This window comes from Protopterus annectens, chromosome 4.part0 (assembly GCF_019279795.1).
Source record: "Protopterus annectens isolate FY-2018-M chromosome 4.part0, PAN1.0, whole genome shotgun sequence".
NCBI lineage: Eukaryota > Metazoa > Chordata > Ceratodontiformes > Protopteridae > Protopterus > Protopterus annectens.
The window spans coordinates 818,327,082-818,353,172 of NC_056733.1; the positions used below are offsets into that span (position 1 = coordinate 818,327,082).

The 26,091-nt window shown below is 44.6% G+C and overlaps 1 protein-coding gene across 5 annotated transcripts in view; it reads left to right on the forward strand.

Annotated features, from left to right (window-relative positions):
- Window positions 1–26,091, forward strand: part of LOC122799595 (splicing factor SWAP) — a 1,354,031-nt gene that overhangs the window by 825,426 nt on the left and 502,514 nt on the right. For all 5 annotated transcript variants that reach the window (XM_044068762.1, XM_044068763.1, XM_044068764.1 and 2 more), the window contains exon 14: window positions 10,681–10,878. In XM_044068762.1, coding sequence (XP_043924697.1) covers window positions 10,681–10,878 — 198 coding nt within the window. The remainder of the gene's footprint in view (window positions 1–10,680; window positions 10,879–26,091) is intronic.

Sequence of the window (26,091 nt, forward strand, 5' to 3'; positions counted from 1 at the left end):
TGTATGAAGGAGTGTTGAAGGAATTTTTAACTGGTTATTCTGCTCTTCAGTAACTTGAACTAAAAGCTAGTGTTGGCTGAATTTTGTTATTTGCTAGTAATTACAGGTGTGGGGGTAGCCACATTCATTGATTTCCTGTCCTTGCATATTTAAACTGGTGCATGTGAAATAATTCCTGCTTTAAAACTTCAGCTTGGCAAGCTAAGAACTTGGTTATATTCAACTGGACGTATAAGAGAATTTAAGTACCTTTTATGCACTTTTTTTTTAAAAAATACAGTATTTAAATTGATTTAAACTGTGTATGAAGGAGTGTTGAAGGAATTTTTAACTGGTTATTCTGCTCTTCAGTAACTTGAACTAAAAGCTAGTGTTGGCTGAATTTTGTTATTTGCTAGTAATTACAGGTGTGGGGGTAGCCACATTCATTGATTTCCTGTCCTTGCATATTTAAACTGGTGCATGTGAAATAATTCCTGCTTTAAAACTTCAGCTTGGCAAGCTAAGAACTTGGTTATATTCAACTGGACGTATAAGAGAATTTAAGTACCTTTTTATGCACTTTTTTTTAAAAAATACAGTATTTAAATTGATTTAAACTGTGTATGAAGGAGTGTTGAAGGAATTTTTAACTGGTTATTCTGCTCTTCAGTAACTTGAACTAAAAGCTAGTGTTGGCTGAATTTTGTTATTTGCTAGTAATTACAGGTGTGGGGGTAGCCACATTCATTGATTTCCTGTCCTTGCATATTTAAACTGGTGCATGTGAAATAATTCCTGCTTTAAAACTTCAGCTTGGCAAGCTAAGAACTTGGTTATATTCAACTGGACGTATAAGAGAATTTAAGTACCTTTTTATGCACTTTTTTTTTAAAAATACAGTATTTAAATTGATTTAAACTGTGTATGAAGGAGTGTTGAAGGAATTTTTAACTGGTTATTCTGCTCTTCAGTAACTTGAACTAAAAGCTAGTGTTGGCTGAATTTTGTTATTTGCTAGTAATTACAGGTGTGGGGTAGCCACATTCATTGATTTCCTGTCCTTGCATATTTAAACTGGTGCATGTGAAATAATTCCTGCTTTAAAACTTCAGCTTGGCAAGCTAAGAACTTGGTTATATTCAACTGGACGTATAAGAGAATTTAAGTACCTTTTATGCACTTTTTTTTAAAAATACAGTATTTAAATTGATTTAAACTGTGTATGAAGGAGTGTTGAAGGAATTTTTAACTGGTTATTCTGCTCTTCAGTAACTTGAACTAAAAGCTAGTGTTGGCTGAATTTTGTTATTTGCTAGTAATTACAGGTGTGGGGGTAGCCACATTCATTGATTTCCTGTCCTTGCATATTTAAACTGGTGCATGTGAAATAATTCCTGCTTTAAAACTTCAGCTTGGCAAGCTAAGAACTTGGTTATATTCAACTGGACGTATAAGAGAATTTAAGTACCTTTTTATGCACTTTTTTTTAAAAATACAGTATTTAAATTGATTTAAACTGTGTATGAAGGAGTGTTGAAGGAATTTTTAACTGGTTATTCTGCTCTTCAGTAACTTGAACTAAAAGCTAGTGTTGGCTGAATTTTGTTATTTGCTAGTAATTACAGGTGTGGGGGTAGCCACATTCATTGATTTCCTGTCCTTGCATATTTAAACTGGTGCATGTGAAATAATTCCTGCTTTAAAACTTCAGCTTGGCAAGCTAAGAACTTGGTTATATTCAACTGGACGTATAAGAGAATTTAAGTACCTTTTATGCACTTTTTTTAAAAATACAGTATTTAAATTGATTTAAACTGTGTATGAAGGAGTGTTGAAGGAATTTTTAACTGGTTATTCTGCTCTTCAGTAACTTGAACTAAAAGCTAGTGTTGGCTGAATTTTGTTATTTGCTAGTAATTACAGGTGTGGGGGTAGCCACATTCATTGATTTCCTGTCCTTGCATATTTAAACTGGTGCATGTGAAATAATTCCTGCTTTAAAACTTCAGCTTGGCAAGCTAAGAACTTGGTTATATTCAACTGGACGTATAAGAGAATTTAAGTACCTTTTATGCACTTTTTTTTAAAAATACAGTATTTAAATTGATTTAAACTGTGTATGAAGGAGTGTTGAAGGAATTTTTAACTGGTTATTCTGCTCTTCAGTAACTTGAACTAAAAGCTAGTGTTGGCTGAATTTTGTTATTTGCTAGTAATTACAGGTGTGGGGGTAGCCACATTCATTGATTTCCTGTCCTTGCATATTTAAACTGGTGCATGTGAAATAATTCCTGCTTTAAAACTTCAGCTTGGCAAGCTAAGAACTTGGTTATATTCAACTGGACGTATAAGAGAATTTAAGTACCTTTTATGCACTTTTTTTTAAAAATACAGTATTTAAATTGATTTAAACTGTGTATGAAGGAGTGTTGAAGGAATTTTTAACTGGTTATTCTGCTCTTCAGTAACTTGAACTAAAAGCTAGTGTTGGCTGAATTTTGTTATTTGCTAGTAATTACAGGTGTGGGGTAGCCACATTCATTGATTTCCTGTCCTTGCATATTTAAACTGGTGCATGTGAAATAATTCCTGCTTTAAAACTTCAGCTTGGCAAGCTAAGAACTTGGTTATATTCAACTGGACGTATAAGAGAATTTAAGTACCTTTTATGCACTTTTTTTAAAAATACAGTATTTAAATTGATTTAAACTGTGTATGAAGGAGTGTTGAAGGAATTTTTAACTGGTTATTCTGCTCTTCAGTAACTTGAACTAAAAGCTAGTGTTGGCTGAATTTTGTTATTTGCTAGTAATTACAGGTGTGGGGGTAGCCACATTCATTGATTTCCTGTCCTTGCATATTTAAACTGGTGCATGTGAAATAATTCCTGCTTTAAAACTTCAGCTTGGCAAGCTAAGAACTTGGTTATATTCAACTGGACGTATAAGAGAATTTAAGTACCTTTTTATGCACTTTTTTTAAAAATACAGTATTTAAATTGATTTAAACTGTGTATGAAGGAGTGTTGAAGGAATTTTTAACTGGTTATTCTGCTCTTCAGTAACTTGAACTAAAAGCTAGTGTTGGCTGAATTTTGTTATTTGCTAGTAATTACAGGTGTGGGGGTAGCCACATTCATTGATTTCCTGTCCTTGCATATTTAAACTGGTGCATGTGAAATAATTCCTGCTTTAAAACTTCAGCTTGGCAAGCTAAGAACTTGGTTATATTCAACTGGACGTATAAGAGAATTTAAGTACCTTTTTATGCACTTTTTTTTTAAAAATACAGTATTTAAATTGATTTAAACTGTGTATGAAGGAGTGTTGAAGGAATTTTTAACTGGTTATTCTGCTCTTCAGTTATTCCCACCCACCCGCCCTGTTTTTGTTTTGGTGTTAATCTTAGTGGCATTGAAACTGCCGCCCCTCAGCCTGCCTCTGGGCCCATCTCATTTGCTCACTCAACTGAGTGCAGTGAGATCATATTCTGATTTCAGGCACTCCTACTGTGTACAAAGAGAGCATCTGGGAAATAGAAAAAAAAAAAATTAAGCTTATTTCCTGCCTTTCTTGTTAAGTGGTACAGACTATTTGTAGGCTTCTGAGCCCCCAAGCCCTTCTGTGTTTGAGGGAAGCCTTCTAGCTTGTTTTTTTTTCTTGTAACTAGCCAGTTTTCTAGTTTCAGCACTCAAATCTGTTTCTTTGATCTCAGCACTTGTTCAGAAAAAAAAAAAAAAAAAAAAAAATTTCATCTGCTTTTACTGTACTTGTGTTTTTACCTACTTCTTTTTACTTTTGCATCATCTTAAAATACTCAATTGTATTTATTACTGCTTGGTGTAACTCATTCTAAGCCTTTTGGTTTAAACACTTGGGCTTCGGACCAGTTAGTTGTTTTGCACTGAGAGGTTTGTGGTCTGCACTGTTGTGGCAGAACAGGTAGCTTACATCCTTCTAGGTTGAGAACTGCTGATTGAGGGCTCAGTGTCTGTTATTCTAAAAGTGTATTAATTCTGGTTTAAGCACTTGGGCTTTCAAGCCAGTTATTTTACATTAAGAGGGTTCGTGGTCTGCACTCTTGTGGGAGGAGAGGCTGGACTCTGCCCTTCTGAGCTGGGAATTTCTGGTTAAAGGCTTATAGTGCATGCATATCTGAACTGTTTCTTACTGAAGTTGGTGCGCCTTGTTTGCTGTGGCATAGACTGGATTCGGGCCTGCTGGATCTAGCTTTGTTTGTGTAACTTGAGCACTAATCCAGACATTCTCTAAAGTATTCAATGGTATTTATTACTGCTTGGTTGTAACTTGATTAAAGTGTAGCTATCATTCAAGTCTTTTGGATTAAGCACTTGGGCTTCAGACCAGTTGTTTTACATTAGGAAGGTTTGTGGCAAGCACTGTGGTGGCAGGACAGGTAGCTTTCATCCTTCTAAGTTGGGAACTGCTGATTGAGAGCCCAGTGTCCAAGTGTATTAGTTCTGGTTTAGGCACTTGGGCTTCAGGCCAGTTATTTTACATTAAGAAGGTTCGTGGTCTGCACTCTTGTGGGAGAAGAGGCTGGACTCTGCCCTTCTGAGCTGGGAATTTTCTGGTTAAAGGTTTATAGTGCCTGAATATTTGAACTGTATCTTACTGAAATTGGTTCACCTTGTTTGCTCTAGCATAGACTAGATCCAGGCCTACTGAATCTAGCTTTGTTTATATACTTGTTGTTTGTTTGCTTGTTATTTCCCTGGAAGCTAATTCACCTAATACGCAACTTCTCAGCGCTTCTGTGGATCACTAGTGATATCTGCATTGCTTACTGTACTTATTTCCTTGTTTCACTTGAAAGAAAGTTACTGTTTGTCGTTTTGCATTTAGTTACTTGTATCACATTGCACTCAAGTTACCTGGCACTTGCTCACTAAAGCAATTATATAAGTCAGCACTAAAAATTAAAAGCACTACACCCTCACTCCCCACTGGCCCTTGTTTTCAATTAAGGATTTCCCAATATTATTCTAGCATGTCCAAAGGTCAGTTGTCAATCTCCTCTCGGTCCAGCTGGTGAATCTGGGAATCTTGAGGCAATGTTATAACTGCCTCATGTACACAGACAACCCTCTCCTCCTCCCACATAACACAAATACTTGCGAGAGATGCAGCTATTTAGCCAAACTGGAGGCTGAGCTCTCTCAACTCAGGACTGGCAAGACCAGACAGGAGGAGAAGGCAACTACACACACCACAAAACCAGCCTCACATAATGCTACCACTCCACTGAATCAAACACATAAACACACAAAGACATACTCGGAGGCTCTGAGTAAAATTTACCTAAACAGCAGAGGCCTCCAAAGCAGACACCCAAACAACTGCTACCTCAAGACACCCCACAAGCAACACATAAACCACAAAAGCAGTGTGCAAAGCAGTCACAGCCCTTAAGGCCAAATACAACACCAAACATACTTGTCATAGGTGACTCCATAGTCAGACACACTGGCGTCCCACTCACCAGGCTGAACAAGGAGAGGGTCACAGTAAGCTGCCTATCGGGCGCTAGAATCCGCCACATAACACAAGCACTCGGGTCACTCCACAGCAAGTACAAATATGACACAGTCATTGTCCATGCTGGTGTGAGCGACCTGAGGCGTACCTCCCTGGACTGCATGAAAAGAGACATAGAGGAGCTCTCTGATTATGTAGCCCAGGCAGGTATGACCCTAACCCTGAGCAGTATCCTTCCTTCACCAAGAATGATGCCACAATATAGAGACAAGATGATCAGCTTTAACAATTGGCTTAATGTCTGGTGTCATTCAAAGGGGATCCAGTGTCTGTCTGCCTGGGATGACATGCTTGACAAGCCACGCTGCTTCAAGGGGCGGCTTGCACCTGTCACCCTGGGATTCGGATATTGGCTAAGGCTCTTGCCACCCCATAGTGCCTTTTTAGGCAAGGCTCAAATTCTAAACCTACCACCCTAGAAAACAAAAATGGGAAGAAATTGAGGGTAATGCTGCTCAATGCCAGAAGTCTAAATCTCAAAATGCACGCACTCGAGGCCCTTCTCAGTATGGAGAACATCGATGTCTGTGCTGTAACTGAAACCTGGTTCAAGGCTCCTGAGAGCACCCGGCACTATTAGGTTTTACCTCATATCATGCGTTCCGCCCCAAAACCCGGACCACTCCACAAAAGGAGGGTGTATCCATATTCATAAAGGATACTCACACCTCCAGGTTGGTGGCAACGCATGAAGCTTCGAAACCATCCAGGTGCAACTAACAATAGGCAAAACTGCTCTACAAATTGTAGCATGCTACAGGCCACCCTCTCAAACTCAGGAACCCCACACAGCCTTCCTGAAGACACTGGAGGGTATAAATGTATCTCCAAACACCATCATATTGGGTGACTTCAACTACCGAATATAGACTGGGAACATTACTCAAGCCCTAACTTTCTAGCCCAGCGGTTCCTGGAGTTCATAAATTCAAATGCCATGGAACAGCTAGTCACTGTTCCCACGAGAGGAGAAAATATACTAGATCTCATTGTCACAAACATGGGGACAAAATGCTCCACACCGGAAGTATATCCCTCATTGGTGAGATCTGATCATAAACTAATCTCACTGGAAATCCACATCCGCCCCACCCCAAACAAAAAGACCATAGTGAAGAACTTCTCTAAAGCAAACTTCACACTACTCAAGACTGGTGTGGTATCCTTCAAGGCCCCTGAGTCAGAGGAAACCACAACCCAAGCTGCGGAAGCCCTTACAAATGCCTTCTATGAACACCTCCAGGACTGCATGGATCAGGCAATCCCAAATAAAACCAAGACTCTTTCCACAAAGGGCAAGCGTCCAGTCTGGTGGACCCCAGCCATTAACAAACTTTACAATAAGAGGAGAAAGCTATTACATGATAGAACAAAATCCATAAAAGGGAAGTCACCCCTGATCATTATTAGTAAAAAATACGAGCACTCATAAAATCAACTAAGGCCAATTTTGAGAGAAAAATTGCCATGGATTCAAGGACAATCATAAGGCCTTTTTCAGCTATGTTAGGAACCTGGGTGGAAACTCACAGATATGCTCAGAATTAGTCCAAAATGATACAAAAATCACTGAACCCACAGACATTGCCAACATACTGGCAGACAGGTTCAGTGCAAACTTCACCCCTCTCCCCTAAAGGAGAGATAACTATCCCAGCCGAGTGTAGCCTCCCGGACATCTCAAATGCGCAGGTGAAAGCTGCTCTCTCTAAAGCTAAAAACACAGCATCAATGGGACGGATGGTGTCCCCGGCTGTGTGCTACGAGCTAAATGAGGAATTAAACCCGCACATAAGGCAGCTGTTTAATCTCAGCCTTACCACAGGATACGTGCCCAAGGGTGGCGTGCGGCAACTGTGGTCCCACTCCACAAAGGTGGCGCCTCTACGGACCCTGGTAATTACCGCCCCATAAGCTTAACAAGTCTAGTCTGCAAAGCTATGGAGAGGATCATAATGGAGCTCATAAACAAAGATATAGGGGACTTGCAGACATTGGACCCGACCCAGTTTGGCTTTGTCAAGGGAAGATCATGCCTTTTGAACTTGGTCGACTTCTTGAAATAGTCACCAAGGCCATTGATGAGGAAAGGCAGTCCATACAGCCTACCTTGACCTTGCAAGGCTTTCGACACAATACCCCACTCGGGTATTGTAGAAAAACTTACCAGCTTAAATGTAAACCCATATGTCACAAGATGGGTTGCAAACTGGCTTAAGGACAGAACCCACAGGGTTAGAGTTGCTGGCGCTGTGTCAGACTCCAAGCCGGTCACAAGTGGTGTCCCACAGGGCTCGGTCCTTGGCCCCTATTGTTTGGCATCTACTTCTCAGAAGTACAGGCCAACATGGGAGGACTTTGGCTGACAAAGTTTGCAGATGACTGCAAACTGGGCCATAGTGGAAAGATGCATCGGACACGGATATCCTTCAGAAGGGACTCACGGAAACAGATAGCTGGTGCCAGAGCCATGGCCTGAAGTTAAGCGCCAAAAATGTATAGTCATACCCTTCGGGAAAAACAAGGTAACCCCAAGCTACCATATAGGTGGCAATCCACTAAGCACAGAAGAGGTTATCAGGGACCTGGGGACCCAGGTTGACAGTGGCCTTTCTTTTGACACTCACATTGCTAAAGTGGTTAGAAAGACCTTCTACATTGCCCACCTGATCATGAAGGGATTCACATCCAGATCTAGTGAGGTCATTGTTCCCTGTACTCTTCACTTATCAGACCAATGATCGAGTACAATGCCCCATTCGGGATGTATCTCACCCGACATCTGCAGCAATTGGAGAGACCCCAAAGTTCCTCACCAAAAGGATAAAGGGACTCCAAAATCTGTCATATGCTGCCAGATTGAAGAAACTCCAGCTCTATTCAGTCGCATACCGTCTGCTCAGAGGTGACATGTGCCTGACATACAAGGCCATGTCCAACCCGGAATTAATGGACATGCTCCACCTCAAAAATCCAAATCCACCAAAACCACTAGAGCAAGCGACTTAAACCTTAGCACGGATATAAATAGGACGTGCTGGAGGGATAGATTTATCACTCAGAGACTCCCTATGCTGTGGAATAAAATCCCGGTCCATGTGAGGCAGAGCACCTCGCTGACTCTGTTCAAGAGAAATCTAGACCTGTGGATGGGAGATCGTAGGTTTACCCCGGGAATCATCTCTGGGTCACTGCTGGACCGAGGCACAACAAACTAATGGGCACAGTATTTTTTCATATAAGGGGTGGCGTAAGCCACAATAATTTGGGCTAGGCTTATAAATGCCTTAGGGCAGATAGCCTAGTATAAACCTATGAACCTATGAACAGCTGTGCTCGAAACCTAAAGCGCATTCAACCAGAAGCTTAGCCACTTCCACAGCTTTTCAAGCTAGACTTCCATTAGACACTATTTGTGCAGCAGCCACTTGGGCCACTCCTCATACCTTTGTTTCTCATTACAAATTGGATTTGGCCTCCAGGGACAGAGCCAGTTTTGGCTCTACAGTTCTCAAGAGTCTGTTCCATTGAGCCACCCAGGATAGAAGTGCTAGGGACGCGGTCCCATCAAGCAAGAATGAAGGCGAGATTGACAACTTAACATTGAGAAGTTATGTACCTACCATAACGTTCCATGTTAGTTGTCTTCTCTGCCTCTTTCTTGCGACCCTCCCTCCTTCCCCCTGGCCTGGACAGACCTTTTCTCTCTACATGGAAGAATGCTTCTTAAGACCATACAGTACTGGTCCTCCAAAACCATCCTTCAGGTTTTTCTCTCCTTCTTTCCTCCTTTGGGAAGTTTTTTATGCTAGGTGTTATTGCCTATAGACAACAAACGAGATCTGGGTACTTACCGCCTTGCATCATGGGATATGGGGCTGCCTCGAGCTGGTAAAAGTGACTCTCGAGCTTAGCAGTGCAGTCGGGCCGAGGATCGGCTCCGAACCCATCAAGCAAGAAAGAAGGCGAGAGAAGACAACTAACATGGAACGTTATGGTAGGTACATAACTTCTCATTTTATTTCACTGGTCAGGCAAGACATGATTGGAAAACAGTTCATGTCTGTTAGACTTTTGACCTGAATTATTAGTGAGAAGGCAGAATGCTTAATGAAATTTAAGTAAAAGGTAGTGATGAGGCAAGCAGAATTTTGCACAGTAAAATGTTTTCTTTTTGACCCTAGAATATTATTATACTGGAATGTTAAGGTTTTGAAGAGCGACCTTCCAGATCTTATACCCAACAAATTAGTGTCTTTCTGATGAATTGTGCAGTACACAGTTTTTGTAAGATTAGAAGTTTGAGTTTATAATTATTTTACTAATGCGTAAGTGATAGGAAAATAAAGATTTCCTCCAGGTTTCCTTTGGAAAGGAGAGGATAATGTTGCAGGTGTCAAATAAGAGAAGTGATGTAGGCTGAATAGTATTAGAATTATATCATTAAGAATATGGTTTTCTGTGATTACCATGGAGTAATAGTTTAGGAAGCCATCCAGTTTAAAATTTTGTAAAAATGTGGTCCACTTGAGCTATACCCATTTTAAATTGGACATGTAGCATAAACTATGAGGGACAGAATCTCTGTAGGCAATGCCTGTAAATAACTTTATGCATGTTTGTCATACTGTGTCATGGTCTTAAGTTTCTTGAATGATTTCAAGTAAATATTTTAAGACATCTGTTTTTCTCCAGTTTTACCTGTAGCTGTGCTTGCTTATATTCCCAGTTTTACCTGTAGCTGTGCTTGCTTATATTCCCATGTGCCATATTTGTAAGAGTTGCAGATTTACTCTTTTTGTCTCTTTATTGGAGCTCATGTTGCAGCTTATGAAGGATTGCAGTCTTATGATAACACTGGCTCGAGAGCTAGTACTTGACCCAGACAAAATCCCGTAGATGTAGGTGTGCACGTGTATGAACTGAGTAAAACCACTAAACCTTCCTGCAGGGTTTTGCTTACCAAGCTATGGAAGTAATAGTGGAAAATTATAAATGAGATGCCCCATCTTAGTAGAACCGTCCATAGAAAATGGATGAGAGAAGCGCACATGATAATGGTTCTCTTGTTTGTGCATTGTTAGTTTGGTGTGAATGGAAGCTCACTTGATAATGGTTCTCTTATTTTGTGCATTGTTAGGTTAGCATGAATGTAGTGCACAGTCTGCAGCCTCGAAGTGTGTCTTTAAGAGAGATGCCACCATATGCTGCTGGTATTCCTGGAGCACGAGATCGCACTGCAGCTCTGTCACGGCACAAGACACATGGCACAAAGAAGGACGCTGCCTGCACAGTGGAATCCAGCATTGTGTCATCAAGGGAGCAGAATGGAGAAAAGGTGAAAAATCTCACTTTAATATTTGTCAGTATTTCGCACAACTCAGTTTATGGCATTTAATGTTCTGTATTGTATTAACAATGTTGCCCTTAAATCTGAGAACATGGTATTTTTGTAATTTGGTAGCTAGCTGTACAAGCATTCTGAGCTATTGGTTGTTAATTACGCCATGTATTTTTCAACCTCCTGAATTGTCCATTTTGTGTGTGTCTGTGTGTGTGTGTGTGAACAGCAGTAGCTGTGTTGCAAATGAAAGTAGTTTGAGCACTTGAGAAAATTTTGTAATGTCAGCGCATATATTGCTGCCTCACACTTGTTTCATAACCAGCTAAGTCCCATCAAGCCAGAGGCTGTCTTACAGTTGTGACTTGCAGAGAAATGGCCTACAGGTACCATTTATATCATCTTGCCATTCTAAGCATCATGAAAGAAGGTGTGAAGTTGGAGTACCCAGAGAGAGAGGCTCTGCACTCTAACCGCACTAGGTGGAGGCTGTGACACCTAATAGTAGTTTGCACGGTCTGTTTTGCCTGACAGCAGTTTTTTCATGCTTTATGAATTGAGGTTGCATTGTGGAGCCTTGTAAAACTGAAAAAAAGCTTATAGCATGTGTGAGCTTTGTTCTGCAAAAATTGAAAGCAAACACAACTGTTTGCTCTGATTTTTGTTTTTTTCCTGTGAGGGCCGAGTTCCTAGCATTGTAAAATTGAACTTTGGGTGGTTCTCCATCTCATATTCTACCAGTGTTTGACACTTTGTTGTAATATCTATGAGAGATGTCCAAGGTGAGTTGCCAGTTTTTCTGACAGAACAGTTAGTGACATTTTTGTGCCATACCTTTTCATAGATAAGCACACACACACACACACACACACAGTCACCCACATTCTTATTTTGGCATAATTCATGAATGTGTCCTTCTGAACTGATTTTACTGGCTAGCTGGCTTTTTCCCATTCACTGATTTGCCTGCAAAACCTCTGTTCTTTCCAAGCATGAAATAGTATGAATTGCCCTTTGTCTGGTATCATATGCTCTTAAGTTCTGCTGCTGAGGGACGTCTGGGTATTCTATCAAGAAAGGTTTCATGGTTACTATCATTTTCACTGGTATGGCCTCCCAGAGAGTCCACGTTCTCAGGCTAGACCAGAATTTTTCGACATGCCCTGCATTGATGTACCCACAGCTTCAAGCAGACCTCATCAGCATGCTGTCCTCATTCCAAACTTTTCTCTGTTTATGTGCTTGAGTCTCCATTCCTTTCAATCAAGACATATTCAGATGGCCAGCAGCAGGGTATGCTTCCTTAATTTAGGTTAGTTTCACTTTCCTGTTCTTCACTGGCTTTCACCCCATTAAGGAAAAGCAGGAAGCATAGTGCAAATGAAGGCTTATTAATTCTGCTATGGAGTTGCCAACCCCAGCCACTGAAGACTGCAATCAGTAGGTTCCTTAACTTCATCCTTTGATGTTGTCAGGTTTGGGAAGATAGATAATCTAACAAGTAGGTATTTCTCTAAGAGGCCCCTCTCCTCAGTTGGTAAGGTTCTGCAGAAGTCCCTCTGGATGCATTCTCATGCTGACAAGATTGTTGCCATGGCTGTCCAACAGGCTTGAAAAGAATCTGATAGTAGCCCCTGTACTAGGGAGACTAAACAAGATCATATGGCCGTCAGAGGATTATTGGCTAACTGCAGTTATTAATTGTGTATTAGAAGCAGCCCTCCTAAGAGGAAGCCAACACCTCAGAGCCTTACATTTCATCATCTGAATAAGGAGTCTCAAGTCCTGAACTGTTTGGGAAGCATGTTTCAGTAAGGGCACTGATCTGTTTTGTCTTGTGTGCGCTATTTCCAGCTGGACCTTGCATGGGGTAATGCACGATTCATTGGAGCAACTACTGAAAGAAACACTATTTTTAGCACTTAATTTGACAAAGTAGGGACACTATTTTTAGCACTTAATTTGACAAAGTAGGAAGGTCCCAAAGCCCCTACCCCTCAGCTAATGCCAGTGCGAGGATGGCAAGTTCCATCATTTCTTTTCATTACCACACCTAGCTTTGCTTAAGTGACCTCCCTGAGAATTTCCAGGTGTCTTTCTTGAATACCCTTGTAATGGTACTGACTTGATCAGGCTACATGTTAGCGAAAGTGAAGAAAAGCTAAAGAATGGTAAGACTAACTGTCGTTGACATCAGTTTTTAAGTGTTACATCCTCCTTTTCTCAAATTTTAAAGTTCATAAGTATTTGTGGTTTAAGAGGTGACCGCATCAGCAGAGGTACCTGCAGTCTGTCAGAAACCAAGCTGGTCTGGTCCATCATAGAAGAGGCACTCCCTTCAGAGATAGCCCTGGCCTTGCCAAGAATTCCTATCGAGGTTCTTTCTCATGAAGTCCACAGAATGAGCAGCAGCAACCCTGAGAACTAGCCCTACCCTTCCCCTGTCAAGGCATTCAGGGGTTGGTTGCTTTTGCTTCTACTTGAGTGGATGACCATCATGTAGGACTGAGTCAGAGACATTATTTCTAGAACTTACAGACCACCTCCTCCCCCTGTCCACTTTGTTTCCTTTCCTGATGTCCCATGACTCTGTCCCACTAAAACAAGTCAGCAATGTTAATGGTGTCAGACCAAACAGTAGAATGAAACCTTTTCAGTAAGTCATGCCGTACTAGAGCAGATATGGGTGTTATGTCAGATTTTTTTTTGTTTCCCAAGCATACAAAAACTCCCCCAAAAGTCCCTTCCAAGATCTGATGAAGCTGGCTCAGAATTTTGTTTTTACTTAACTTGTAGCATTTATCAGTTTTGAAGGTCCCAACCTAAAAATGGAAAATATCCCCTTCCCCCTGGAATTAAATTAGTCTGATTCTGAGATGGACTCTTACAGACCATGTGTCTTACTCCCCATCAGGCAGTTTCTCATTTGGTGGCATCTTTAATAGAATGAGGGATTTCTTTAATGACAAACACTGGATTACTTTGATGCCCAGAAAATTAGATTTCAAGGGCCTTTGAATCTAGTAGATTCAAACCTTTAACTGTAACTCCAGTGATTGAAACCTTAGAGGATGCATTCAGCATAGCATCTTCGCTAGATTTCCAACCCCTCTGCTTCCAAGAATCATAACCACTTTTACCTGAATATTAATTCCCTTAACTACCTTTGTAAGAATCCGGCTCTTGATCCAGCCATGGTGTTTATATATTTGGACAAGGGACTTACTGGGACTTCAGCCAAGAATCCTTTTCACATTGAGAGAGAAAGTACTTTTCACATTGAGAAAGACAGTAAAGTGCTTAACTGATGTGAGAAGGGCTTCTGCCTTCACCCTTCTACTCTGGCCTTGAAGGCTGTGAACTGCTAAATTCACGTGTTAAAGTTTCAGAAGACCCTTCTAACCCAAATTATTGTTAAGGCTGATAAAATGAAGGACTGGGCTCTGAGAAAGTTCTGGAGTTATGCAGAATCTCTTCCTAGTTTGGCAGTCACTGTTAAGAGTGGTTGTGATGTGATGGATGCAGCCTGTAGTGTTCTCAGGAGCTGTTAGTTATTTTTGAAGACATACAAGGCTGCAAAGACAGCCCTTGCTAGTTCCTCAGTGTCCTAATAGAGGAGTTGATTTTCTGGGTCCCCAGCCAAGAAGATGTTTAAGAAGCCATAAGGAAAGGGGGGAGGGGTGCAGTCAGTAAAACAGCTGTTTCATTCTCCTCTGACATGTATAGTACAGATGACCTTGCTAGAACCTGACTGTTCAAGCAGATAGTAGGCAGTGGTAAGCAGTCAAAGGGGAAGAATGGCTAGTTCAAAGGAAAATGACAAGCTGGCCAAAAGGGGAGGCCTCTAGGCTCTCACATTTTGTATGCCACAAGAGAACTCTTGATAGCTCTTCCCATTCCAACCCTCTCCTTTCCATATTGCTCCCCCTGAAATATCCATATACAAGAAAGTGTGGAAAACCCCTCAAAATTAAGTATTTGAGTTAAGATTATAGTGTGTAGCTCATAAAAGACCAAGGGTCTTGGGCATACCCCCTAGTACCAAGAGAACAGAGTTTTGTTCAAGCCTGTGCTCTTGAACCGTCTAAGTTAGGGACCAGTAGAGTTGCAGAGCTGGAAGAATGCATGGAATTTAATCAAGGTTTTCTAGTTCCAAGAAAAGATTGCCATTGGACTCTGTGTAGACTTTTCAAGGCTAAACAGTAATATGTTTTGAGCCCTCGTGCCTGTCCTCTCTCGAGGTATTATGTTTATCTTTGACATAAAAGATGCTTATCTCGCCATATTACGAGAACAGACAGGCAGTTCTTGAGCTTCAAAGCAGGCAGTGACTACATGTTTATTTTACTATGTGAGAGTGTTCAATCTCGCCGTTTGTTCTTACACCTGGGTTCGGAGCCGATCCTCGGCTCCGTGTCGGCCGCTTGGCAAAGCTCTGCATCGAGAAGAAGCTCGAGACCAACCTATCTCCCACAATCCACCTCTGCCTTTACCTCAGATCTAGTTTGCCGCTGCAACGTTCGCATCATTTTTGATGAGCTCGGACCACCTGAAAGCTAAGATTATATTTATCTAATAATTTTTGGATAATTTTTCTTCTACCTTACTTTAAAGTTGTTGTGTGTGTGTGTGTAGTGAGTCGAGGGCTTTCTCGAGTACGTATATAATTTTATATACTTATATTAAGTTAGTTCCCTCGGGGCCTACCCCACCCTTTAAACTTTATATCCTGTAAAACTACTGGATTTGACTAACTACTGGATTTGACATATATTACTGGATTTGACGTTATTACTGGCTATTACTGTTCAACACTGTTTAACTTTTTGGATTTGACTTTAGTGTTACCATGTCTGAAAAAGCTAAATCTGGCTTCAAACGGTGCCAATGTGGACAGAAAATGTCTGTCACAGACAATCCTAGTTCCTGCGTCTACTGTCTTGGCCCTCTCCATCTGCAAGAAGACTGCTCCATCTGTCATTCTTTCAGTGGAAGGGTCATGACAGATAGGCGCAGGAAACTTATGGATAGAGGCCTTTTGAAGCCTGCATTCCAAGAGGCTCTGGATGCATCGGACCAGACATCTAAATCCTCGAAGGAATCGAAGACGTCGGAGCCCATGTCATCGGCTCCGAGCTCTTCAATTAAGGTTCGCTGACCGGTTCCACAGACCTCGGGGCAGAGTGTTGAACTTTTGTCCGTTACCGAGCCTCGAGTCTTGGAACTGGTGACAGAGCTTCCACCTCCTGTGCTCTTGAGGTCGGCTCCGTCTTCGATTCCTTCGACGCGTTCTTCTAGGCCCCTCTCCGACACCGATGTAGACCGCGTGGTGCAGAAATTAATGGAGAATACGGCCTTGTCCAAACTCATCTCTGTCTCCTCCCAGTTGGTGTCGAGACTCGAAGGCCTTCCCTTATCTCCATCTGTTCCTCCTCCGAGGCCTATTCAGTCTTGAGCCGGAGAGGCTGATCTGATGATTGTGGAGCCCTCGGTGCCGGAACCGTCCTTCTCTCGGTCGGCACCGTTCACCTCGACTCCGACGGACCCATTACCGGAATCACGGAGCCGAAGATCCATCCTTGGTTCTTGGACCGAGAGTCGGACCGACGTTTCGGTTCCGACTCTCCCTCTCGGAGTCTTGGCTCGGATCGACTCTGCTCCGTCCTCTGGGTCGATGCCCTCTGTTCCCGTCTCGGGGATTCCTCCGCTTTCTTCGGATCCGAGGGATTCCTCGACTCGGGACCCGGGGGCCTTCGACCTCATGAGGAAGGTGTTGTCGACTCAGACAACCACTTCAGCAGAAACAGCTTCTCCTTCCCATAAAGGTCCGTTATCCTCCTCTGCACCCACAGCTACGTCAAAGCGTCGAGCACCGGTGTCTCAGCCGCCCCCAGAGGGCGCCCCCTCTTCCTCGGAGGCTTCATCGGATGCTCCCCCCGAGGAAAAGGTTGTGTAAGAGGAGACACTTGGATTCTCCACAAGAATCCTTGACATCGGACACTGACTTAGATGAGTCAGAAGGGTCCCCAAAATCACCCTCAGAGGATGTCTCCTTTTCTGACATCCTGGAGATCCTAAAACAGAGAGGTGATTGGCAAGCCCTACCCCCTTCTGAGGATGAGTCAGTCTTGCTGAAGGCATTCGGTGCTCACCCTTCCTCCTCCTGGGTCACTCCGCCCTTCGATGAGTTGATGGAACTGATTGCTCGAAGGGCATGGGAGACACCTGACACAGTGAAGCCAGTCCCTAGAAAGCCTAATAAATATATTACTGCCCCTCAAGACAAGGCTTATCTTACAAAGGGAGTTCCAGTGGACGCTATGGTGGTGGCAGCGGCCACTAAAAAGGAGATGTCTGAATCTTCCTCATCTGTCCATCCACCTAACAGAGATTCTAGGACTATGGACAGGTATGGGAAGTGCATTTTTAGTTCAGCGGCTTTTTCCATGCGATCCCTGAACTATTTGACCCATTTCACACTGTTACAGAGGGATCTAATCAAAGAGTTGGGAGATACCCTCCAGGGTACTACAGATGCTGCTGTCTCGGAGAAAGTTACAGCACAACTCAATACCCTTACATCTATTGTGAACTCGTCCATGAGGCTGATTTCATATGCAGCCGAAGGATCAAATAGGGCTGCGGCTTCAGCGATTGCTCTTCGTAGACAATCCTGGATGCGCTTATGTTCCTTTGCGGAAGCCTTCAAGTCTTCCTTTACTAACGCCCCATTTGACGGTGCCACTCTCTTTGGCCCAAAAGTAAAGGAGACCCTTACCCGGTGTGAGCAAGAGGGAAAGACTCTGTCTGCTGTCTGAGTCCGTTTTTCCACCCCATCCAGACCGTACCCCAAAGGGCAGCGTGGTGGAAAAATGGGGTTTCGAAAACCCCAAGGCTCTTTCCCAGGCACACAGGGTGATGCCCCCTCTAGAGGCAGAGGGGGGGGGGGCAGAGGTGGAAGACTTCGCCCCGGCGGCAGAGGGGGTCCGCAAAATCAAGGTGACAGGGATACACTCCCCGGGAAACCTTTCCAGCACTCCTGAGAGGAGGCCCGACTGTCCTGCTCTGGAGGCAGTCGGGGGTCGCTTAGCTTTATACCCTCAGGCCTGGCAAAGTCTTACATCAGACAATTGGGTAAAAAGCATTGTTACCAGAGGTTACAGAATTCCTTTCCTATTGCCCCCATTTCCATGAAAAGACTCCCAGATGTACCGCCCCATCTGCGAGACCCTGCAGCTATAGAAATTTCAAAGCTGCTAGAAAAAGAGTCATCCAACCAGTCCCGGCGGACCAAAGAGGATTCGGAACTTACTCAAGGTTCTTTTTAGTTCCAAAAAAGACAGGGGACTGGAGGCCAATTCTGGACCTAAGCAAACTCAATATCTTCGTCAAGAAAGAAAAGTTCCGGATGGTCACGCTTCAATCGATCCTTCCATTCTTACAGAAGGACGACTGGATGTGCTCAATAGATCTAAAGGACGCGTACTACCACATCAAAATGCCAGGGCGTCCAGGGATCACTTGCACTTCCGGCTGGGAGCCAGTTACTTTCAGTTTCGAGCCCTGCCCTTTGGTCTGACCTCAGCCCCCAGGGTTTTCACCAAATGTATGGCAGTGGTAGCGTCTCACTTGAGACGCCTGGGATTCCAGGTGTTTCCGTATCTGGACGACTGGCCTCTTTCTGCCACCACCGAGCGTCGACTGATTCAGGCCAGGGATTACACACTACAACTCTGTGTTCATCTCGGAATTTCCGTAAATTTCGAAAAATCTGTATTACAGCCATCACAGCATATCTCATTCATAAGAGCAGAATTGGATACGCGTTGCTTAATCCTAAGGCTTCCTCCAGAAAGAATAGCCTCCCTACAAAACCATTTATCTCTTCTCCTGTTGTCCAAAAAATCCCCAGCAAAACTGGTTCTGAAGGTTTTGGGTCTCATGGCAGCTTCCCTCATTGCGATACCCTTGGGAAGACTGCACATGAGAGTTCTTCAATGGCTACTGTTTGCACAATGGTCGTTCCAACAGTTACCCCTGACACACGAAATTCACATAACGAACATCTGCAAATCGCACCTGTCTTGGTGGCTTCAGACTTGCAATCTTTCCGCCGGACGACCATTTGTGCTACCCACGCCGACAGCTACGGTGACCACGGACGCTTCCCTGATAGGGTGGAGTGGCATCTTTCAGGGACAGACAGTCCAAGGCGAATGGACCAAATTGGAGTACAATCTGCACATCAATGTTCTAGAGATGAGGGCAGTGTTTCTAGCGTTGCAACACTTTTCTCCCCTTCTCCCTCTAGGGACCATTGCAGTTCAGTCGGACAACATGTCCGTAGTCTGGTACATAAACAAACAAGGGGGAACCAAGTCTTATCAACTATGCAGAGAGGCCATGAAAATTTGGCAATGGGCAGAATCCATGGGTCCATAGCAACGCACATCCCGGGGTTATCCAACGTCATAGCGGACAGGTTGAGCAGAGCCATCCTGTTACCTCACGAGTGGTCCCTCAAACGAACTATTGCGAAGAAAATTTTTCGCAAGTGGGGCCAGCCTTGCTGCGATCTGTTTGCGTCTCCAATGAACGCCAAATGCAGAAGCTATTTTGCCCTATTACCCCCTCCAGGGGAAGTCCCCAGGGACACTCTGGTTCACGATTGGCCCCCGGGCCTCCTGTACGCCTTTCCTCCTATTCCTCTGATTACAAAATTTCTATAGAAAGCCAACAACCTGGAGAGGACAATAATCCTCATTGCCCCATTCTGGCCTCGTCAAATTTGGTTTCCCTTTCTTCAAACACACCAAATTCGGGAACCCTGGATCCTGGACCCGGAGCCGGATCTACTGACCCACTCGTCAGGGGCTCCCCACCCGTCGCTTCTCTCCCTCAGACTAGCAGCTTGGCTGCTCCGCTTTCCTTCTTAGCCAGGTCTGATCTTCTTTCCCCTGCAGTTCAAAATATTCTACTGGCATCTCATAAGGCTTCCACTACAAAGATTTACACTAGTAAGTGGAAGTGTTTTGTACACTGGGCAACTACACAACAATTGGATCCCGTAATAGCCCCACTAAACAGAGTCTTGGAGTTTTTATCCGTACTACTCCACCAAGGAGCTTCTCCTGCCACTTTGAGAGTTCAATTGGCTGCCATTTCCAACTTTCATGTGGGAGAAAATGGGGCGCCTATTATGGCTCATAGACTTTGTAAGGCCTTTCTAAAAGGGTCTTTAATATCAGGCCACCAGTTAGGATTCCTACATCACCTTGGAATTTGAACCTTCTATTATCACAGCTAATGCTACCACCCTTTGAACCAGCCTCTTCCTGTTCTTTGAAGTTTTTGTCATGGAAAACCCTCTTTCTGGTAGCTATCACATCAGCCAGATGGGTATCGGAACTTCAAGCTCTTTCCGTTAAACACCCATATTTGATCTTTCACCCTGATAGAGTATCTCTTCGCACTAATCCATCCTTTCTTCCCAAAGTTTGCTCCGTCAATAACATTAATCAGTCCATTGAGCTCCCCACATTTTTCAAGAACCATTCCAATAAGTTGGAATATATGTTACACAAGTTAGATGTTCATAGACAACTCAGGTTTTACTTGGATAGAACAAAGGATCACAGAAAAACAGATCAGCTCTTTATAGCCTTTGCAGACAGCAGAAAGGGCATGGCAGTTATGAAACGAACCCTTTCCAAATGGCTTTCCGATTGTATTATTTTTGTTTATACTGCCTCTGAGCAGAGCTTACCTGTCAAGCCCAAAGGGCATTCTACAAGATCAATATCTACATCCCTGGCTCATGCAGCCCGCCTACCGTTGGACACTATTTGTGCGGCTGCCACTTGGTCTAAGCCACATACATTCATTACTCATTACAAAGTAGATAGGGTTTCCAGGGGCAGGGCAACCTTTGGTTCCACTGTGCTCAGGAACGTTCTCCCGTGAGTTCCTCAGGAACACGGAGCTAGGGACGCTACCCAGGTGTAAGAACAAACGGCGAGATTGAACTCTCTCACATATAGAAGTTATGTCCTTACCATTAACGTTCCATGTGGAGTGTTCATCTCGCCTTTGTTCTTACATTCCCACCCTCCCACCCTCAGGAAGAACGTCAAGTTTAGGTGTCTGGTATGGTTCTCCCGCTTCTGCTTTTGTTCAGTTGTTGCGGCTGTGTTTCAGCTATGCTTTAGCATGTATGTGTTATGTTCACTTCCGTTGAGTTCTGGTTTGTTTGCAAACTAGATCTGAGGTAAAGGCAGAGGGGGATTGTGGGAGATAGGTTGGTCTCGAGCTTCTTCTCGATGCAGAGCTTTGCCAAGCGGCCGACACGGAGCCGAGGATCGGCTCCGAACCCAGGTGTAAGAACAAAGGGGAGATGAACACTCCACATGGAACGTTATGGTAAGGACATAACTTCTATATGTTAAGTTGTCTATCTCGCCTTCATTCTTGCTGGATGGGTTCGGAGCCGACCTCGCTCGACTCGCCACTCTAAAAGCTCGAGAGTTGGTTCCACCGGCTCGAGGCTCCCCTTATATCCCACAATGCTAGGCGTGAGTTACCTCAGATCTCGTTTGCCGCTACAGCGATCGAGGTGTGTTTTCTACCGGCTCCAGGTTAGTGAAAGTTTAGACTAGTTTAAATTCTTTAAACTTAGGCTAGTTAGTGTAATTTTCTTTACCACTTAGAGTAGTGGACTTGTTTATCCCCTTTTTATCTTTCCAGCCCCCTCCCTTTATAAAGAACACTAGTTCTTCCCTAAGGCCTTCGGGCCCTTTCTTCCCTTTCCTTAGAGTGTGTATGTGTTTTACTTAGGGAATTGTATTAACTTACCTTTAGTTTTAAATAATTCCCTTTTAAACCTATCAGTGTAATCTGTGTGTGTGTTTTTGTGTGTGATTACACTTCGGGTTCCTTGAGTATGTCCAAGGATACAAAGGTCTCAGGCTTCAAGAAGTGTGACTCGTGCTGTCAGAAAATGTCTCTGACAGTCGGTCACACTTCTTGTGTACTGCCTGGGACCTTTACACCTGCAGGACTCTTGTGCTGTATGTCATGGCTTCAGCCCTAGAGTCCTGCAGGAGAGAAAAAATAAGCTCATTTTGAGGGGCTTAATTAAGCCTGAAGGTTCCCTTCCTGTGTCTTCAGGGAAACCTTCTAAGGCTTCTAGGACCTCGGCTCCAGCTTCAGAGTCGAGGCCTAAGGCTTTGAAGCCTACTGCTTCATCGGCTCCGGCTGGAGCCGATGAGTCTCTGACTGCTGTTTCAGTGGTTTCCTCGGCTCCGGCCGGAGCCGAGGCATTAGAGAGTCATGGGTCGGCTCCGATCATACCGTCTGAGCCGACATCTAGAAAGAGATCGAGGTCACCGTCCCTTGGCTCCGTTCATTCGGCTCCAGCGTCTCCCCTGCTGTCTGAACGGAGCCATAGATCTCACTCCTCCAGGTCATCGAGGCTATCAGATCACGACCTCCAGAGGGTAGTGAGTAGACTTTTGAAGTCCGAGGCACTGTCCCAAATGCTCCAGAGTCCGACTCATCAGTCGATACCTCAACTTGTTCCAATTAATATTCCTCCTCCGACTCCTTTGAGCTCGGAGCCGGGGCGTCTTGGAACCGAGACTGTGGTAGCGTCGGAGCCGATACATTTGTCTTCGGCTCCGTCGTCGGCTCCGATTTCTTCCTTTGAAGAATCTCGGCACCGGGCTTCCCTCGTCGGCTCCGGGGGGGTGAGTGGCATATGACCCTTGTCCGACCCCCCTCTCCCTCTCGGTGCTTCGGCGCTGGTGAGTTCGGCTCCGACATCGGCCTCGGAGCCATCCCTGTCGGTGCCGAGGGAGGTTCTCAGCTTCTCGGAGCGGGGACCTCTGGCTCTGCCTGACAGGGGTGCATTCGAGGTCATGCGGAGTGTGTTGGAACCTTGTTTGACTCCACAGTCGGCTCCGTCCGCCCCTCCCACTTCGGTGCCTCTGGTTATGTCAACTCACTCCCTCATCCCAGACCGCAGAGAGCAAGCTCCTCAAGAATCCCCTGTTGGGATCTCATCCTCTTCCGAGGCCTCTCCTGAATTGGCAGGGGAGCCCCCTAGGAAGAGAAAGTGTAAGAGGAAGCACTTAGACTCACCTGAGTCTGTCACCTCTGACACAGATTTAGAGGATTCCGAGGGTTCCCCACGTTCCCCTTCTGAAGATGTCTCTTTCGCAGACATTCTAGAGATCCTGAAACAGAGGGGAAACTGGCCAGCCCTTAACCCTTCGGAGGATGAATCTGTGTATCTTGAGGCGTTGGGCTCTCGCCCTTCCACCTCCTGGGTGTCCCCCCCCTTTGATCCCCTCATGCAGGTGGTTGCAAAGAAGGCCTGGGCGGCTCCTGATTCAGTGGACCCTACCCCCAGGAGACCCTCCAAATTTATAACAGCACCAACTGACAAGCAATTCCTCACAAAAGGTGTTTCTGTGGATGCTATGGTGGTAGCTGCTGCCACCAAGAAGGAACTAGCTGATCCTTCGGTGCCTGTCCATCCACCTAACAAAGAATCCAGGTCTATGGACAGGTACAGGAAGCGGATGTTCTCGTCAGCGACCTTTGCAATGCGTTAAGCTGAACTACCTATGCCATTTTACTCGTCTTCAAAGGGACTTGATCAAGGAAGCGAGTGATATGTTGAAGGATCCTACAGCTGTGGGTTTTCAAGACAAGATGAACACTCAGCTGGCTACCCTGAACTCCATAGCTAACTCCTCCATGCGCCTCCTTTCTTATGTGGCTGATGGAGCGAGCAGGGCCGCAGGGACAGGTGTGGCCTTACGCAGGCGCGCCTGGATGCGGTTATGCAACTTTGCGGACCCCTTTAAAACATCTTTCACTAATTCCCGTTTGATGGATCATCTCTTTTTGGTCCTCAAGTGAAAGAAACCTTGACTAGGTGCGAGACAGATGGCAAGACTCTTTCTGCCGTCGGAGTCCGTTTTTCTACTCCTCCTAGGCCTTACCCCAAAGGCCAGAAAAGTGGGAAAATGTGGTTCCGTAAACAATCTCAAGGGACTTCGCCTGACGCACAAAGTCGGTTCCCCGCCAGAGGCAGAGGGGGGAACAACAATGGTAGACATCGCCCTAGAGGCAGGGGGGGTCCGCAGAACCAGGGCAATCGTGAAGTCTTCTCTGATAAGCCCTTTCAGCATCCCTGAGGTGTTGCCCGACTGCCTACGAAGGTAGGCAGTCGGGGGAAGATTGTCACTGTACCCAAAAGCCTGGCTATCCCTGACTCAAGACAAATGGGTACAGTCCATCATTTCCGAGGGTTATTCCATTCCCTTCTTTCGCATTCCAAACCAATCAAAAAATCCCTTCCAGATGTTCCACCCGCTCAAAGGGATCTTGCAGCTTTGGAAATTTCAAAGCTGCTTGCAAAAAGAGCAATTCAGCCAGTTCCAGCAGACGAGCAAGGATCCGGAATCTACTCCAGGTTCATTTTAGTTCCAAAGAAAACGGGACTGGAGACCAATTTTGGATCTCAGTATCTTGAACAAGTCAGTCAAGAAAACAAGATTTCGGATGGTCACGCTGCAGTCCATCCTTCCCCTTTTGGGAAAGGGAAGCTGGATGTGCTCTATAGATCTTCAGGATGCGTACTATCACATAAAAATGAAAAGACGCTCCAGAAGATTCCTCCGCTTCAGACTGGGAAACAGTCATTTTCAATTCAGGGCCCTGCCCTTTGGTCTCACCACTGCCCCCCGGGTGTTTACCAAATGCATGGCAGTGGTAGCTTCTCACCTGAGGCGACAAGGATTCCAGGTGTTTCCATATTTGGACGACTGGCTCCTCACAGCTCCCACCAAGCATCTTCTTCTAATGGCCAGGGACTACACCTTTCGCACTTGTCGAAATTTAGGCATTTCAATAAATTTCGAAAAGTCTGTTTTGTCGCCTTGTCGTACTATTACCTTCATAGGCGCAAATCTAGACACAGTCAACATGTCTGCAAGACTAACAGATCAGAGAATAACAGACATACACAAAATAGTCTCACTCCTCTTCAGCAACAACAGAATCAAAGCCAGGCTAGTTCTGAAAGTGTTGGGGATTATGGCGGCTGCCATACCTCTGCTTCCATTAGCCAGATTCCACATGAGAATCCTTCAATGGATGCTCTTCACGCAATGGTCGTACCAGCAACTTCCAATGTCTCACACCATTATGATCACGCAATCATGCAGAAATCATCTTCTGTGGTGGATGTCTTCCCCTCAGCTCTTATTGGGAAGACCCTTTGTTCCTTCCCCTCCGGTTGCTACTCTGACAACGGACGCCTCCCTGATCGGGTGGGGGGGGCATTATCAGGGCAGAACTGTCCAGGACACATGGCAACCAGGCAGATGCCACTTGCACATAAATGTTCTAGAGATGAGAGCAGTGCTTGTAGCGTGGGAAGGCCCTCAAGACTCGCTTCCCTTGGGACCGATAGCAATCCCGGGGGCCAATATGTATGTAGTCTGGTATATCAACAAACAAGGCGGAACCAGGTCCTACCCACTGTGTCGAGAAGCACTCAGACTGTGGCAATGGGCGATTTCTTCTCTGCGTTTTCTGATAGCAACGCACATCCCCGGGAAGTCAATCAAATCGCGGACAAGTTGGGCAGGGCTATCCTCATGCCTCACGAGTGGTCTCTGAAAGACTCTGTTGTGAGAGAAATTTTTCTCAAGTGGGGCCAGCCTTGCTGCGACCTTTTTGCTACTCCCCAAAACAGCAAGTGCAGAGATTTTTTCACTCTTTCCCGTTACCAGGCCAACCCAGCAGAGGCGCTCTAGTCCAGGTTTGGTCCGGGGACTTCTGTATGCTTTTCCTCCTTCTCACTAATCTCTCAAGTGATACAGAAAGCTATCGCTCAGAAGGCTTCATTGATCCTCATTGCTCCGTACTGGCCTCGACAGGTTTGGTTCCCTTTTCTACATCAGTTTCTGTTGGGCGACCTTGGCATCTGGACCTAGTTCCAGATCTTTTGATCCATCAGTCGGGTCAGTTTCATCGCTCCTTCCCTCCCTGAACCTCACTGCTTGGTTCCTCCAATTCCAACCTTAGCCAGGCTTCCTCAAATATCTCACTCTGTTAGAGATATTTTGATAGCTTCCATAAATCTTCCACTCAAAGATTTATTTGAGTAAGTGGAAGCGTTTAGCCTATTGGGCTCAA